At 42.2% G+C, this 18313-nt stretch overlaps 1 protein-coding gene across 1 annotated transcript in view; it reads left to right on the top strand.

The window, feature by feature from the left end:
- The window catches only part of LOC108547620 (temperature-induced paralytic E), a 37850-nt gene extending 20413 nt beyond the window's left edge, over positions 1–17437 (top strand). Inside the window, exons 5-6 of the mRNA XM_017900212.1 lie at positions 1516–1835; positions 17073–17437. Of these exons, the coding sequence (XP_017755701.1) occupies positions 1516–1835; positions 17073–17136 (384 nt within the window). The 3' untranslated portion in view covers positions 17137–17437. The remainder of the gene's footprint in view (positions 1–1515; positions 1836–17072) is intronic.
- The last annotated feature ends 876 nt before the right edge of the window (positions 17438–18313 follow it).

Genomic DNA, 18313 nt, shown 5'->3' with positions numbered 1-18313 from the left:
ACGACATAATCGATCCAACGCGTAGCAGTAAATAAGATAAGAACGAAATTCAAAATGGCAGAATAATCCGCGGGATCTATTCTTCTACGTCTAGCAGCCATCGCGAGAAGCACGCGATCGAGCCGGAAGAAATTCGCGGGCGAAAGCAGAAAGTGAAAAATTAATCGCGCAAATTACTGGGCGCGTCGATGGAAAATACCGAAGCGATCTAAAAAGAAACAGACGTCGCGAGTGGAAAGGGCGATCCGGCGGTATCTCGGCGTGGAAAACGATTTTCCGGCGGCGCGAGGCACAGTGGAATTCCGTTACGTTTACGGAAACGTAGCCGCCTGCACGATGACGAACAATGCATTTCAAGCGGGCTGAATGCCCGGCCCGACGACAAAGACGGAAACCATCGTACCCGATGAAACTCGTGCCGCTCTGTCCGGAAGAAAAGAAAATTTCTCGCTCGTCCGCTCTTCAGCTGCCGTGGAATTGAATCCGCGCGAGCGAGAGAGCAGGAAAGACGTGGGAGGCGAAAGAGAGAGAAGGAACGACCACCCTGGCTATTATAAAGCGACGATAACATCGTGGATCCGTCGTCGGAAAAGCTTGACACTCCCGGCGCGCTACGTGTGTCAATTTCCTAAATTAACGACGCTCCCGAGATGCGGAGATTTTCTCCTGAGTGGGTGATAAGATCGAGATTTTGGAAGAAAAGTTATTCTCAAATATAAATCCCGGGTTATTTGAGTATTATCTCGCTGTTTTCGTCTTCCATATTATTTACAAATGGTAATGGAAACTCCTTGCTCGAGCCACATTCGTCACGCTATTAAAATTACGCTTGAATTAAATCTAGCGTGTGAATAAATTTATACTGAAATTAAATCATAGGCACATTCACCGTCAAGCGTATTCGCCAGCAAGGTCTAAACGTGCAGACCAGTGGCCGCCATAAAGGTGAACGTGTTGACTCTTTGCGGCACTGAATTTCGGATTATAAAATAGACACAGGTTGCATCGAAATTTTATTGCGTTTTAAATGAAACAAAATTGGTAAAATATAAAAATTAAAATAACAGTAATAATTTAATTGAATTTATTGTTATAGGGTGGGACTAAAAATGTCCCACAATGCATTACGGTGCATCAAGAAGGAGGGACAATTTTAATCCCAGCGTGCCCCAAAGAGTTAATAATCTTCGCAAAACAGTTACCAAAGCCATACCTAAGCTATATCTAATTTTCCACTCCTCCTTTGACCCCCGACCGATCATTCTGTATTTCGCGTGTCTCGCGAAAAATCTTTAAAAATCTTTAAAAATCTAGCAAAATTGAATCGAATTATCCCCGTCCAACATTCCACCGACCTCTCGCAAACCCAATCGCTTCGCCGATAAATTCTTCGCGATCCTTTCCACGATGCTTCACTGACCGTCCATAGAAGCGCAGGTGTCCCTTAGAGTGTCGCGCGAAAGCGGAAATGAAGGTTGAGGCAACCCGTGTGGTTCCATGACGTGTTCCCCGCAGGTGTACATAAATCTGGTGTACGCGATGGCGATTCCGATACCGTCTTTCATAATCTCGGTGATATACCTCACCATCGCCTACTTCAAGATCTACAACGAAGACGAGGAGGTCCTCGTGGGCGGCGAGGATGGCGAGGACGGCGGAGAGGGTGAAGGAAGTAACGCGACACCCCTGCCACTGACGAGCGGCGCCCTTACGCCCGGCAGCGAGGCATTCAGGGAAGACCTGGCAAGCTTCGGGCATCAGCTGAAAGTCGCCATGGCCGACGACATCAGCAGGGAAAGCCTGGATGGGATACCCAACTCGTACTCCATTCAGGGGTAAGCGTTCTACCTCCGACATCTCAAACATCTTTCTTCGCGTTCTCCATCTTCTCCTAACCCTTTCGTTTTCCCAGAGACGACACTGTTCTATACCCCGACTAAGTCCAACGAGACGAGATGGAAATGTGAACAGAAGATTCGCGTGTTTGATGTTGGATAGACGTCTTAGAATATTCCGTAATAGATCCCTTCGGTTCCTTCGAGTTCTCTCTGTCCAAATTGTCTGACAAACTCTGCCGTCAGATTTCAGCTGCCACTGACGAGAGACGAAGTTTACTTGTCCTTTATAAAATAGCCTCTTATTTCGTTATACCTCGGTACAGGGTGCTACAAGGTAACTAAAATTGCGTGTCGGCCTAGCTTTTCTCACGCGTGCCTTACCTTTTGCCTTACCTTTTACCTCGTCTCGTTTCTCGTTGGACAAAGTTTAAAGTGTGCAAGAGTTGCTTCGTGGAAGGCCGAGAAGCGTGTTTGAAACGAGTTAGGAATTTCGGGATCGCGGAGATTCAGGGTTGTTTGTGATCGTGGATGTTCGTAGCTACCGAGTGTAAGCAAAGTGTACTTTCGGAGTTTTCGCGCTATAGGAGGCTGGCTAATTAAGAACGTGTTGATCAAGGATTTCACGGATTTCTGATGAGGGTAATCGCAATGCTAGTCAAAGGTGAAAATGCAGTTGTGTTTAAAGAGTGCTCTACCGAGTGTCGAAGTATCGTCGCGTGCAGGGAGTCGTAATATCGGATGTTTGCTTTATAGTCTGATTAATATCCGTAGATGAATTCCGCAGGAAGTAGATATTTCGGATACCGGTCTTGGAGACGAATTTATCGATAGGCCGACTGGGTCAATCGGCTCGAGTACTATCGCGGACGAAAAATTGAGGATCGAATCCCATTCCGGCAATCTGATTGACCCTTTCTCTATCCAATTTATTCATCGGGACTATATGTATACGAATCTACGCTATCACCGCTTCCGGTTAGCTATTTGGAAATTGGAAAATCCCGATAAGCAAATAACAGAGGAACGGCAAAGTTTAGTACTTAATCGAGTCATGTCCGAAAATTATATTTGTAACCAAAAAGAGACCAAAAGATTATGACACCGATACCGGTATTATAGCGCTTACCGAGTCGATGAAAATTTCAATTTCGTACGAAAATTATCAAACAATCCTATCAAATTTTATTACTCTCGAACTGGCGAAGCTACCCTGAACTATGCACGTAAACTATTCTGTGCTCTGAACTTCGACAGCTAGTACATTCGATATTAACCGTGTCGAAGAATTTCAGTTTGGCAAACTTTTAGAAAACACGCCGCTAAATCTGAAAACACCCTGGTCGAAGGATTCGCTGCTTCTAGGTCCTATTGAGTAAACTAGAAAGGACTTTATCATCAGCGAAATAGAATCCTCGAACGTCGCAATTACCGTCAGAGCCATCTATAAATTTCGAATCCTGCTATCGTCAGAAATTCCCATTACGTTTAAAGTTTCCGTAATGCCCTCGAAAAATGCTTCCCCAAGGGGTAGTTTCGACCCTGACCAGATTATCATACCCTATTCCGAAAAGGCTTCGTGCATTCTCACACCGTGTAACAGGCTCTCGTTTCACGCTTCTCATATCGAAGATCAAACGTTCTCGTTGTTACGACTAATGATGTTACAACCACGGCTAATGGTCAGAGTTCAGTCGAGCGAAAATAACCGCCGATAATGGACACTTGCAGGGCTTTAAGCGATTTGCCTTGGTATTTAAAATACCGCATTACTCGAACCGCGGGGCTTCTGGAGAATTTAACGACAGAAAATCGCCTGGGTTTAGAGTCGTCACTTGCGATCGCATAATCGTATTAGTAATAATAATATTCCATCGCGAACGAGTAACTGAGAAACTCTAGAAAGATGAACCAATTTGTTTAAAAAATATTCTGGAAGGAGTCTAGAATTTTTTTATACACCATTTGGGAAATGATCGTGATAATTAAATGATAATTAAAACTGTAACAAAGGATTCGCCATATTTAATTTTAAGCAGCTAAACGAATTATCATTACGAGGTGCTTAATTCGCGTTTAAATCTTGTAGCTCAGGATTTTGCGAAGGAATGCGAGCCCACGTTCTCCGAGCGCCATTTTCCTTTGCATACACGTTAATGGCGGTTGTAACGCCGAGACAGCGTTCGCTTTTAACGTATCCTCAAATGATAATAGCAATTGTCCCGGATTATTCGCAATAAGCTTCTGTGCGTTGGTCTTAAAGTTGATTAGATACTTCATAGCGATAGAATGAACTTAGCGAAGTTCACAGTCGTTTCAACGTTTATCACCGATAGAGCAACACATATGGAAACCATTATACCAGTCGACATACTAAAACGAACTATCATCCCTTCTTCTTTTTCGATGGAAAAACGTCATCGCGTTGAAACGTGCCTGTGCACGATGCGGGTGACGACCCTGCCTTTATCCAAAGAAAACTCCGGCATCGAATTTCAATGCATCCCTCGTGTCGCTAAAACATTACACCCTCGACGAAAGCTCGGCGCGTTTCCATCAGCTAAAAAAGATGCACCCGCAGCAGTCCGTTTCTCACCCCTAGAGTGTCTGCAACCTCACTGTTCCGGGTCCACCGCTCGCGACCCGCATCCTCGCGATCCATAAAAGAGGAGACTCGTGCGTATCCCGCGGAGGATCGATCGGATCGTGGATAAAGCCACGGCTGAGATTTCCTTCGCGGGGAAAAATCCGATCCATAGGCAACGGGGAAGACACGGTGTCCACGGAGCTGGTTGGCAACGACTATCGAGCGGCCTTTGTCACACTGGGGAGGGCATAAAATACGCTCGACGGACGCGTGTGTGCCCGCGGATCGTATATAAATATCCGTGACACACGAGTCAGCGAGCTCGACAAAGCGTCGATATCGGATGATTACGCGGTCAATTTCACAGGTGGCCCGCGACAAGCCAAAGATACCCGATCACCGACCTGCGCAAACACTGCAACCCCGCGGACCGAATTCGATTAGGGTGCTATCGAATCGGATCTATGGCTACGAGATTTTCGCCCGGCCACCGCTTAACCCTTAAACGCGATTTAACCCTTTGTCCTGGAATCTTTAACCAGGCCTGTCGCGGCCATTCTGGTCGCGTGGATGAAGGCCAGCCGGTGTTGGATGACGCGTTCGAGTCGGTTTACGTTGACCTGCTCGCTGATCGAGTGCAGCGTCCAGGGTTATGTTAGGGGATTTAGGTGAATGGAGTATTTGTAGGGAGGCAGCTGGAGCGGAATTGTACACTGAATTCTTCGGCATGGATGACCATAGCGTGGTTTTAGATGAACGCGTAGGTCGTAGACTGAATTTTTGCACAAAGAAGACATCGTGGCTTTGAATTGAACGTAGCAATGGAGTCTGAATTTTAACACTAAACGTACCTATTCACTTACACATACCTATTATTACCATAAAGAGTCAAATAATCCCTCGTGGTACATAAGGTATGCAAAGAATTTACAGAAAGTTAGATAAGCAAAAGAAATAACGATAAATTTATAATTATATAGTAAATTTTGAATAGGCTCATTTGATCCCACTCGGTACGTTTAGCGTTAATGTATCCTGTTTGATTTTATATTCTTTCATCGTTATTAACGTTGTAGATCGTGGAATCGATTGTTCGTGGAAAATAACGTTTATTTTGCGAAGGGGAGACGGTATATAGAATAAATAAAGCGGTTTCTACCTGCAGTCTTTGCACCGTGTCTACCTTAAAAATGATGTTGCAGCCTTCATGTTTATCTAATTATTCGCTGAAAGTGTACAAGCTTCTAGCTTAATTTTTCCAGTAATCTACTTTGCCCTGTTATTTGTAGGATATTATGCAAGAGCTGAAACTGCCCCAGTTTCAGGGTCCTAGACCGTTCGTTATACTTTATTAGCAGACTGGATCTCGAATCTTGCATCTTGGACGTTGAGGCATTTTATTTAGCTGCAAGCTCGAACGCAATTTTATCTTCAAAGCGACCCATTTTTACACCCGCTTTTTTATACCACGCGAGAGTATAATTAATCCGCGAGGCGGGATATTAGACGTAGATTAAACGGGAATTATCTCGGAAAAGATTTCCTCGAACACGATCGTCCTTCTCGAGAGCGCGAGGTCGATAAAACAGAGACAATGCGAATTCGACGCAACCTGACTACTCGCGGAGAGCGTTCAAATGCCTTTGCTTTTAGCAATTCGGAAAGCACGGTAACGACGTTAACGTAGAAACTTGCAGTATTCCGACCTGTTCGAACTCGCTTATTATTTAATGTGCTCCCGCGAAATTGCCCTGCACGGTTAATTGCCAAACTTCCCGACCGATTTTCGTTGCGTCTCTAATATTTCCATTGATCTCTCGCGAATTTCTATCACTGGCATTCGTGCAACTCGTGCAGCAGGTAAACTTTAGCGAGAAGGCTTGTTCCGGTTATTATCGTCGCTCGTTATCCTCCCGTGTGATCCTAAGATCGCTGCGATCTATGTGTTTATCGAAAATATATTTTGCTAAATTATTATATTTAAAATTTGATTATTCACTTCGATAAATCGGATTATGCTTTCACCAAGATGCGAACCTTCGTGACAGTCTCTGATTTAAAATATACTCTCGTGGGTATATACAATTGATAGAGGGAAACCAGTTTTTGCAAGGTTTAATTTATGCTTTAAAATAACAGATGATTCTCAAAATGATTCTGCAAAATTTTACAACGTGGAAGCTGATTTTGTTGTATAAATTCTTCCATCGCCAACTATCTTTGAACGCAAATATTGATTTTAGTCATTCGAAAACAGCCTGGAGGTACGAGTTCCAATTATAGTTGTTACCTAAATTATGTCGCTGCGCGTTCAACGAACACACATCCGACCACAGTTTCATTAACGTAACTTTCGCTGTGCCAACGTCGGCGAACAATTACTATAAAACACGATTATGCAGGACGTCGGAATTTCTTGTCTTACTAACAATAGCACTTTGATGGCATATGACAGGAGAAATGAATATGAAATTAATTAAATGATCGATGAAATACTTATTCGTTTGTCTTGGGGTGAAGATGTCACTGATATCTAGACATCTGTTTTAATGGATAATTGAAATCTAGATTAATTCTTTACGCTGCAACAACGAGTCCAACTCGTCGCGAATTTTTCGTGCCAAATCTGGTGATTATATGCTTTAACACGTTAAGTGCCACCCCGGTCCCCAGGGACCAACGCTAGACTTTCCTTTTGGGCCCAGCCGATCTTCAAAGACCAGCCCAGACTAGGATCAAAAGGTGCTAACTTTTGGTGTTAAATTTTTCGCCATCTTTGGACCTAACGTTTGGGAATTTCTGTTATTGCAATTGGTACAGTATCTCCGAGTTTTATGAACACTTTGCGCGCCATCGGTGGCCCATTTGACGGTCTAGTCTGGGCCTGAACGGAACAGCAAGCAAAATGGGCTGGGCACTTAACGTGTTAATAATTTCGCGATTATAATTATATTTCATACGTGAAGGGATATCGTGAGGGATTAAGTAAACGGAAAGCACTGTATCGGATTTTGTTAGAATTTATTATGCACGAGGGGGGGGGGGGGGCTGAGATTACTGTATTGCTCTTGGGAAATTGTTCTGACTCGCACTCTGGTCGACATCGAACTGTCTGCACCTTTTTTCAGCCCTGGCCCACGTGTCCGCGAGTCATGGGGATTGGTCATAAAGACATAAGACCCCCATTGACTCGGGACCCTTGATGTCGCTACGCGTGGAAAAATATCTTTCCTTTTTCGTCGGTAGGGGTGCATACATACGTCCCTACATACGTTTTAATATGCACAAAATTCGAAGAACTTCTAAAATTTTTATCTAATATTATTGCTGCTGAAATTAAAATTAAATGCAACTTCGTTGCATAGTTTTATAATTAAATCGTATTGCAGGGGGTTAATATTCGCACATTGTTTCCGAGTAACGAGAGTCGGTATTAGGATGAGCGGAATTAAAAGAAACGTCGATAAAACTTATTCGTGGACACAGTTATCATCGAGATTCAGACATTATCGTTGCTAGAGCGATCGTTGTGGCTTTGATAACCGAATAAAACACGAGTCTCTTGCACGATAACGTTCCAGCATTGAACAGAATTTAATACCTGCTCGCAATAAAAACAAACGAACACACGAATGCTTATCTCTGCTTCTCTGGACACCGTATTTTTACCATCGCTCCGATCCATTGAATCCTCCGAATATATTTTTTACTCTCATAGTCCTTTCACTCTACGTCGGCCATTTCTCTATAGCAAAAATCCGCTCGCCTATATTCCCATAAACGTAATAACTCGCGCGCCTCGAATCTATATTTTCGTTTTATTAACTCGTCTTAACCGCGCTCGGGAAATTAATTCGATCGATGTTTGAATTTAGGAAGAAAATTCCAAAAGCACGATATTTAGTCTTGGCGTGTGAACGAAATATCTGGACGGACGACTGTAATCTACATTATCAGATTGCACGATGTTGGAAAGCGATGCAAATTTAATGCGTCGTCGCGTGAAAAAGGCACATCGCAATGCAGCACGTGCAGTAAAGCTCAATTAACCGCGACCATAACTGTAATTCTGCGAACCGTGTTAATCTTCGCTTCGTGCTTTCGTCAGCTGGAGATAATGAAATCTCAGTTTTCGTTTCATTTTTCCCGCTGATTATTTCACGTCGCAGACACTGAAACGAGGTAACCCGGAAAAGGGAACATCCAAGAAAATTTCGTTTAGGGATATAATATAGTATTCCAATTTTCGCCTTCATACGGATGTTTTGTAATATATATGCAAATTTTAACAATTTCTATAATGCTTTTAATAACCTTGCATAATTTTATCCTGTTGAACAGCGAATTCTAACCAATTAGAAATTTTCCTATTTATAATTTATTATAAATACGTGTGAATACGTATTAACCCTTTGCACTCGACGACTTTTGACTAGAGAAGAGTAGAAATTCAAAGATTCTCTACTAAAAAACTGACGATACTCTTTTGAGCAGTAAATAAAGAATTAAGTAAATAAAGTATAATAATAGAATTGTAGAATTATTTGATTTCGATACCTCGCACACTGTTACATTGCATTAAATTTGATATATTAATTAATATCGATGTTCCAAATTTTATGAAATGCTGACTGAAGCTCACCTCTCGAGTGCAAAGGGTTAATATTTATAAAAATATTAATCGTTTTACTTATATAATAAAGTAATATATTTTTTTAAATAATAAAACGAGGTTTAAGATAAATTTTAGACGATGTCTACCCTAAATAGAGTAGACGATAATTTTAGATGGGATATCTACTCTAAATATAGGGAAACAATGTTCGAAACAGGCATTATGAAAGAGGATCTTACCCTTTGAACTAATTCCACATCTACAGCACTATTGCATAACACTGTTCCTCTATTAATATCGGAAATATCGTGCTATATATCATCTATACAGCATATTATACATAGGTGAATAGAAATTGTTCCGAGGGCAAATTTTTCTGGGGAAACACGCGATATCGATTAAATCTATCTCGGAATAAAAATCCAAAGTCGTAAATTTATTCGTAAATTTACAACGCGTTGCACAATTGAAACCGTGGATGGCGGTTTACGATACTTTTCTCTCTTCCCAGGAGACTTCGTCTTTATCGAGTTTCTTTCGCGTCGATTGCAGTTTTCGAGTTGAAACGAGAGAACTAGACGATCCTTCGCTTGATCTTCGGCGTTGCCGGGAAATTATGAAAGTATGAAATTACGGTGTTCGCGTAAATAGCAGAAGTTCCAGCGGACGGGGAATAGGAAACTTTATTTGCCAGACTACCAGTCGCCGGAGTTTTTCCCGTGCCGCGCTATAAATGGCGGGGCGCTTTGACTCGAAGGAATTATACGGCAGCCACGAGAACATCGGAAATTATGATTTACTCGCGGTTGCTCAGCTATCGGCAGCAGTGGTAGAAAAATCCTAGTGAAAATATCGCGGAATCACATCCACGAATCGATCGAACGTGCCCCGTTAAATTCCACCACCATTTTTTTCCTGCTCTATTTCGCGTGAAAAATTAAAACCGAGGGAGAAACGAACACGGAAGTAGAGGAATCGATAAAACACTGGTTTCGTCACTTTCCTTTCTTGAATTGGTTTTTTAAAAAAGTGGCAAATAATACGGTTCTTGTTAACATCATTATTTTGTTACGAGTTTCTCATTTCCACCCTATATTTGGTCAAGTGACCAGAGCGAATCGTAGCTTCCGGAAAAGAATAATTCAGCATCTTCCAGAATGTTTGGGCAAATAACAATCGCGACTATTGACTATAGAAAGGGGTGTCTTCCATCGAAGTTCAGACAGTAGAATTGTCAACGTTTAATAGGGTCAAATTAATTCAACGACGATTCATTGGAAATCTTCTTCTTCGGCAATCTAACGATCGAACTCGTAAAAGAAGAATTCTAAGCGCGATCTGTAACAATATTTTATTACAATCGTTAATACGTTTACTGCCACGCTGGTCCTCAGTGATCAAGGTAAATAAATAGAGATCATTGCGAGATGAAAAGTGCGCTATTATTTTCTTTTTTCGTCATAATTTAATATTTTATTATATCCTAAGAATAATTAAAACATTATTGTGTCCTGAGCACGCCATGTACAAAATGCGTGGCACTCAACGTGTTAACATGAATAATTATACAGGAAAAATAAGAAAAATAGTTGACTTTTTATCATCCCGCAAAAACGAGGATAAAAGATTAAATTAAGAAATTTGATCTGCAACGAAAAGGGTGTTAAATTTTAATATTCAATTTCCCGATACCGAAGAAAATTTGTTAGGCAAATGTAGGTACTGAAAAAGCTACGACAATGGAAATAGCAAACGCTGGTAGGCTTAGAGACTGCAACGTTAGGAATACTATTAATGAAACGAAGTATTAATGTCGCTTTGGGCTTCGCGTTTCCATACGGTGTGTTTGAATGGCGATTGAACAAAGTGGCGTCTTGCAGTCTATGGCGAAATCGATGGATCCCTACAGGACGTTTCAAAAGACACGTACAACCTAAAACAACCATTCTATCGTCTCTTTGAACACTTACTATTAATGAAACGAAGTATTAATGTCGCTTTGGGCTTCGCGTTTCCATACGGTGTGTTTGAATGGCGATTGAACAAAGTGGCGTCTTGCAGTCTATGGCGAAATCGATGGATCCCTACAGGACGTTTCAAAAGACACGTTACAACCTAAAACAACCATTCTATCGTCTCTTTGAACAGTCGGAAACAGAAATATCGTAAATTCTATCCCGTCATACTTTACACTCACGTATCACGCAAATATCCATTGCATTTAATGAATTTCGTTGAATCAAACTTGAAGGCAGCCTCTATAAATCTCGCTCATCTTCGTGAATATTTTTATCGGAGAATAAAAATTTCTAAATTCCAATTATTCCTTCCACGTCGAATTATCTTCCTTCCACTCGAGCATCTCTTTTGACACGTCCTGTATTTTCGCGTTGCAACCTAAAACAGTCATTCGATCGTCTCTTCGAACACTGGGAAACAGAAATATCGTAAATTCTATCCCGTCATATTTTATTCTCAAGAATCACGCAAATATCCATTACATTTAATGAATTTCGTTGAATCAAACTTGAAGGCAGCCTCTATAAATCTCGCTCATCTTCGTGAATATTTTTATCGGAGAATAAAAATTTCTAAATTCCAATTATTCCTTCGACGTGAATTATCTTCCTTCCACTCGAGCATCTCTTTTGACACGTCCTGTATTTTCGCGTGATATCTAGGAGCCCCCTTCCATGCTCCTGCATCGCGCCGTACCCCGGCACAATGTATGAATGAACGCGAGCATTTGTCCGTGATGGAATTAAACCGGAAATGTCGTGCAAAAACTGAGACGCGCGGTTCGACGTTGAATTTATTACCGAAGATAGAGAAAATAAATTTCACCCGGGAGACGTGTATTTGGTGAGTGAACGGCGCGCGATAAATTTAAGGGAAGAAATCGACGGATTATTTATCGATATTTTCTCTCGCGGATAACGATGTCCAAATTCGTTCGTTCGAAAAGCAAAATTTATTATTCCCTCGGAATTGAATTTCAGAGACAAAAAGGGCAGATCGGAACGACCGACAGGACGCGTTATATCGAATTTACAGTAGCGATTGCGCCTTCGGCAATGGAAAAGGAGCGCACCTTTCGGGTTCATTGTTGGCTCTCCAGTTTTATTGAGAAAAATGGAATCGCGGGGAAAGGAGCTGATCGAACAAAGCAGGAAAAGATAATAGCGTTGTCCGCTTGCCAAAAACCGCTGCTGAAGCTTTCAAAGCTTTCAGCCTCTTCCTTAAGGGTGTCCCGCGGTTAAACGACTTGTCGCGCGAACTCTGCGAACAATTCGATTCAGACCAGTCGGAGAATTCGTGATCGTGAGAATCCCCGTGATTTTTCGTTCTTTTCATCGTTTAATTACACTACGATACTTGATCAGTCCCGCTAACGCGATATTTATTTCTCTCCGAGTATAAAAATTTCTCATTAAAGGAAATCAGAAATAAAACATTCCGAATACCTTTATTTCCATCGATATTTCAATTTTCTATATTAAATAAATATTTCACGTGACATATTCTTCCTAATTACCCAGTACGAATAAAATATTCGCGCGTCATCGCGAGTCGAGAAATAAAATGATAAAATAAGAGAAATATTGAAATTCCTCCGGAAGGTGTTAAGATCATAGGAATAATTCGCGATATTAAACTGACCTAAAAATTTGGAAATGAGGTAAAACATTGACTTTTGCGAGAGAGGTACTCTGCCATCCTTTGAAGTCGCGAGTACATTTCTACCTAAATTGGATTTACTTGGAAACCCTTACGTAAATTCCCAGAGAAATTTCGACGATACTTTCATCGCTCCTAATGGGCCAATAGCTGTGGAGGAACGACGAAATCGGTAGCGGACATAGAGGGCACGCAAAGTCGTCCGCATTTCATTGAACGACTCGTGTAAAGGGGTCAATCGGCAACGCCCGACGGGTCTATCTGCTCGTCAAAGATTCGAATTGCTTTAATAGGAAATTCCCATCGGCTTTTCGGTGTCCCACGACGATCAATTTACCTGCCGCGATGTAATCAATTTCTCTTAGGAGACGCGTATCAGAATTCGAAGCGCAGCGTGTAATTAGTTACGGTCATGATACCGGAAGTTAATCCCCTGTGGACTTCTTTGCACGATGAGGAAGTATTAAATTCGTTCAAAATTTAGAAGAACATTTTGCAGTTAATATAGCCGATTTTGGATAACTTTCGAAACACCACTGGCATTAAATCTGTCAGTGCCTGTGAAAAGATTGGCCATGGTGGATGGAGCAGACTAAATTCCTCGTGTATATTTTATATATGGGAAATTTTTAATCGAAGGTTCGAAAGAGATAGATCTAGCCTTAATAAATCTATTGTAAAAATAGTAGCAGGCAATAATATAATATAGTGAATTAATTTCCAGCGATTTTTAAAGGGATGTTCTTTCACGTACGTTGGACCAGGTTGCTCTAATTTGGAGTACAGGTAGCCCTCCTATAACACGGTAGATAGGTTCTTAGAAAATGCCGTGTTGCGTGAAACCGTGTTGTACGAGACCCAGACGCAGTACAAAAAGGGCGGTTACGTTCCGAAAACTTACTAAAAACAAATTTTTTTTAACTCTACATAAACAACTTAATTTTTATTAAAAATATAAACGTATGTACAACACAAAACAAAACAAAAATATTTTAATTTAATAAATTTCTTCGTCGTCACTGCTCATGTAGAAGTACAGTGTTGTACAAAGGTTTTTGCAATTTTCTTATTGTGTTAGAGCGAAACCGTGTTATAGGATACCGTGTTGTATGAGGGTTCCCGCAATTTTGTGAATCGTGTTATAGGATGCCGTGTTGTAGGAGGACTACCTGTATATGTTAGACTGTATTTTCTGTCAACGGGTATCTAGTACCACGTCTTTACGACTGATTGCATGAACAATCTAACCCTAATCTAACCCAAACCTGCTCGTACGCTATCTGAAATTACACGAACCCAAACATCAGTTTGTTTAATGTTCACGACGACCAGCGATGCAATACCATAAACGACGATGCTGGGCTATAGCCTGTTTCTCCATGCACATTCGCGTGTTTGTTTAAGATCATAGTGTTAGATCCAGCTTTGTTGCCGTTGCTGGATATATTGGCATAAGGATTGTTCCATTTCGGCCAATATCGAGAACGATACACGGAATATTTTTTAATTAAATCTCTCGGAGAATTCGGTGGAATATTTTTTAACACAGCAATGAAATAGAAAAATTCGTAATTCTCGTTGTCTTCCAAATTAGCACGCGAAGATTTGAGGAATGAAAGTTAGGAAGGCTTCGTATCCCATACATAAAATGAATAACGAAAAGAAATAGAAGACAATATCTACTTTGACAAATTGATAAGTCAAATAAGATTATAAGAATTATATGGCATAAATACATTGAAATTTATTAAACATTTTTTTTTCATTGATAGACTGGGCTATTTAAAATTTTATTTTTGGGGAGGTAGAATTATTGCGTGATATTCTTCTTTCTTTTTTATTTTTTTGCTCGTGATTCGGTTTTCTGGTAAGGCTGCAGGTAATTATGTCAACGTGGAATCAAGAATGAAACGCCTACCACCATTTCGTTAGACGTGAATTGACCTGTATATGGGATGCGTGAGTGAGGCCACTTGCGAGGCCAGGCAAGGACGCAGGCATCGATTCTGACCTAACCACCTCCGCCCCAGCCTCTAGCCTAACTCCAACAACTCACCCCGTTTCCACTTTCAACCTGCTCTTATCCCTTCCCTGTCAGGCCTACTGTGAACCCTGCAGCTTTCTTTCCTCGAACGCGCTGAATATTCGTGGTCATCCACTGCTCGAGGCCGAACGTATCGTAACACTCCAGTTTCGCCATTTATATTCACAAGAAGTCGTAAATAAATCAGCGAAATACTCCATCGCAAGATCTGCCATTTCTCAAACCGCTGTTCCCAATTTTCTCTCATTTCTGTCTCTCACGAGTTACCGATAAAATATCCGCGAATTTCGAAAATAATATTAATCCCTGGACGAAAAATGTGTCAGGCGTGTAATTGTATTTTAATTAACGTGCTTTATTATTCTATTACCCTCTCTCGAATCAAATTTAAATCAAAGAACATTTAAATATCATTATTCAAGCACGCGAGGGGGTGAAACACGATGCGAGCCTCGTTCCTCTACTCCCCGTAGCCTGTTACCAGCTCTGCACAATCCCGATACCCATGATCAATAGAATACGGATTTTAATATATGAAATTGCTCGTTAGCGTAACGCGATCGATCGCGTTGTCCTCGTTGAACGTTAAAGTGGCCTCGGCTCTGGCATCTTGCCTATACACCTCCTTGCCTATCCTTGCGTCCGCACACTATCCCGTTTCGAGCATTTATTTTTCCCTCCACGGTTGTCTTCCGATTCCTCGATCCGCCCGCGGATTCTAATTTCCGCTCGATCGTCGCGTTTAATGGAACGCGGCGTTACCAAGGGAAGTCGCGTGTCGTCGCGCGAGCCGATGATCGATACCGCGTACAATTTCGAAGATTTCCAACGTCGAACAGCGTGTACACATTTTGATCAATAACACCGCACCACATTGCGTTGGACTGGTTCCGATGCGAGCCAGCAAGTAGAGCATGCGCCCGATAAACATTAAGGGATCTCTGCCCGCTTTCGTCAGCCAACGATTAATCGTTTCGCGCTCGCGCCGTCGTTTTTCCTTTGTCTCTCCTCGTTACGCTCATTTTCGCTGCTTTCAATTTCGCCCGAGCCACGTCGCGAATTTGTCACGGCTCTCCGTGCCCGGAAACCCACGAATCGGGCATCCGTTAATCAGATTCCGGGTCGTTAACGAGTGCTTCGCACTCTTCGAAACGGTGAATCGTTCTGGGTATTTTGGTCTTCGTTCTATCCTTTTACCTGGTTTTCAGAAAATCCAGGGCAACCGAGTAGCGGAACAGGCTCCCGGGGGGAACGATATTAAACCGAAAATGAATTTTACGTCGCAGAAACTGTGCGCGAGCTTCCTTGGTCCTCGGCATGTTCTTCCAGGTCAGATTAAGGGGACATTCATTTGCTTAACTGTTTAAGACCATCGGCAAACTTGGATTATCTCTCGATCGTCGTCGTCGATGAGCTTCTTAGAGGCATTAAAGATTTTCCAAGAGGCTCCTGGGACGCCATCGATATCCACGATAAAATTCTCTCGCGACGGGTAAAATGAAATCGTAGAAGCATCGGAACAAACAGTTTCGAAAGGCTTCTCTTTAACTCTTTGCGGCACAGGATTTCAGATAATAAAATAGACCCATGTTGCATAGAAATTCTATTGCGGTTTAAACGAAACAAAATTGCTATATTTTTATTAATAAATGAATCGCATAATGTAAAAACATACAAAAATAGTAATAATTTAATTGGATTTGTTGTTATAGGGTGGGACTCAAATAGTCCCACGGTTCTATGTTAAATGTTGTCAAGTTATTGCAATATTTTGAAATGGGACTAAAAGTGTCCCACCATGCATCGAAAAAAGTGGGACGTTTTTAATCTCAGCTTTCCCCCAAAGAGTTAAAACACTTGTAGTTCCGCGTTACGTGATCGATGAACGAAGCAAATAGATTCTAATAAACGAATAAGGTGTTTACACCGATCTAAATTATACTGTAAAGATTCTGCTCCATTTTTGATCTCGCAGCGAGCCAAGAAAGTACCTTTAAATTCGTGAGAAAAATTCAAGAAATCCGCGATCATGCGAAAGTGCGTGTGCGTGTGTCTGAGAAGAGTGTGTCAGAGAACGTGTCTGTGAAGAAGAGTTCGTGTGCCTGAGAAGAGAGAATTAATCTACGAATTTAGATCTTCCGCCAACGTTCTAGCCCTCTTTTCTTCCAAAGGTAACCAATTTACGATCACTTAATTCGCTATCCTATGACCAGGCGTGGATCGCCTGGTACCCTAGCTTCTTTCTCCGACACTAGCTTGCACGATCGAGTGCCTCCACGACAAGATTGACCAACCACGATATGCCTGTTTCAGAAACTTGAGCAAGACGATGACGACGAGTATCTTAACTCCGCCTGGGCCGACGGCAGCAGTCTGAAGCGGCACTTTCAAGGTCTGAACAACATCTCCTGGAAACCGCACTAAGCGGGAACCCAAGAATGGGAACTAGAAGAGGAGAGGAAGAAAGAGAGAGAGAGAGAGAAAGAGAAAGAGTTTGTTGTACGTAGCTTGTTCGAGTTACCGACCGCGAATATAGCCAATATTCTCTCACCCGCTACCAAAGATGAAGGAACGAGGATTAAAATAATCGAAAAGCGCAATGGCGACGTAGCTTCTCTGGGTATCTGCACGGAGCGAACCAGTGGTGCACGATGCTCGACGTAAGAGTTTCGGAAGGAACCGGGCGTCGGTTTGCGTCCAATTAAAAAAGCTAAATAACAAAAAAAAAAATAAATAAATAAATTAAAGAAAGAGAAGATAAATAAATAATAAGGAAATTAAGAAGAAGAGATGAATAAAAAGAATTCGTCGGCGTTCTCTCCTCGAGGCGGAGGAATCTAATCGATGGGAAGATCGATAGATTTAGGAAACGATGATCCAGATCGTGTGGTTCGTCGCGAACAGATAGGTCGCGAACAAAGGAAGAGAGAGAAAGGGAGTGTTTTAATATATGCCACAACGCTATCGCATAATACTGTCCCACACTGTGTACGCGCTAATTATTATCCAATAGAGATATAACGATATTTTGTGACAGACTTTTTTCTACTCGACAACCGCCCGTGGTCGCGAGCGCGTGCGAGAACGCGACCTCCTGGGCCCTCTGATCGATTAATCCGTCGGCGGCTCGTGTCCTTTAGCCAGGTCGATCGTGGCCGGCACCGAGCTCCAACGATCGGCCGCTTGGCGATCATCCAGCGTGGAAACATTACATTTGGATCCGTTGCCCGAGTTATCCAGGCGCCTCTGGGGTCTCGTCGTATCGTAAAGGGTACTTCCGAAACGTTCCATCGCCGGAAGAATTTCCAGGATAAATTCGACCGATGCTACTCGACGCCGCGAGTGAGAGAGAGAGACAGAGGGAGAGGTGGATGCAAATGAACCACCGACTTGGACGCGGTTCCGGTTTCAAAGCTGCCATCCCTCTCGTCTCCGAGACTCGAGCGGATTCCTAGAGAAACACCGAACGCGGGGAACGCGGAAATCGTATCCAACGTTCCACATGCTAATTCTGCGTCAGCCAACTCGCGGATAGGCCGATTCTCCAGCCGGCG

Source organism: Eufriesea mexicana, unplaced genomic scaffold (assembly GCF_001483705.2).
Source record: "Eufriesea mexicana isolate 0111107269 unplaced genomic scaffold, ASM148370v2 scaffold1137, whole genome shotgun sequence".
NCBI lineage: Eukaryota > Metazoa > Arthropoda > Insecta > Hymenoptera > Apidae > Eufriesea > Eufriesea mexicana.
The sequence above is the reverse complement of the archived record's forward strand: the minus strand, read 5'-3'. Positions and strand labels throughout refer to the sequence as shown.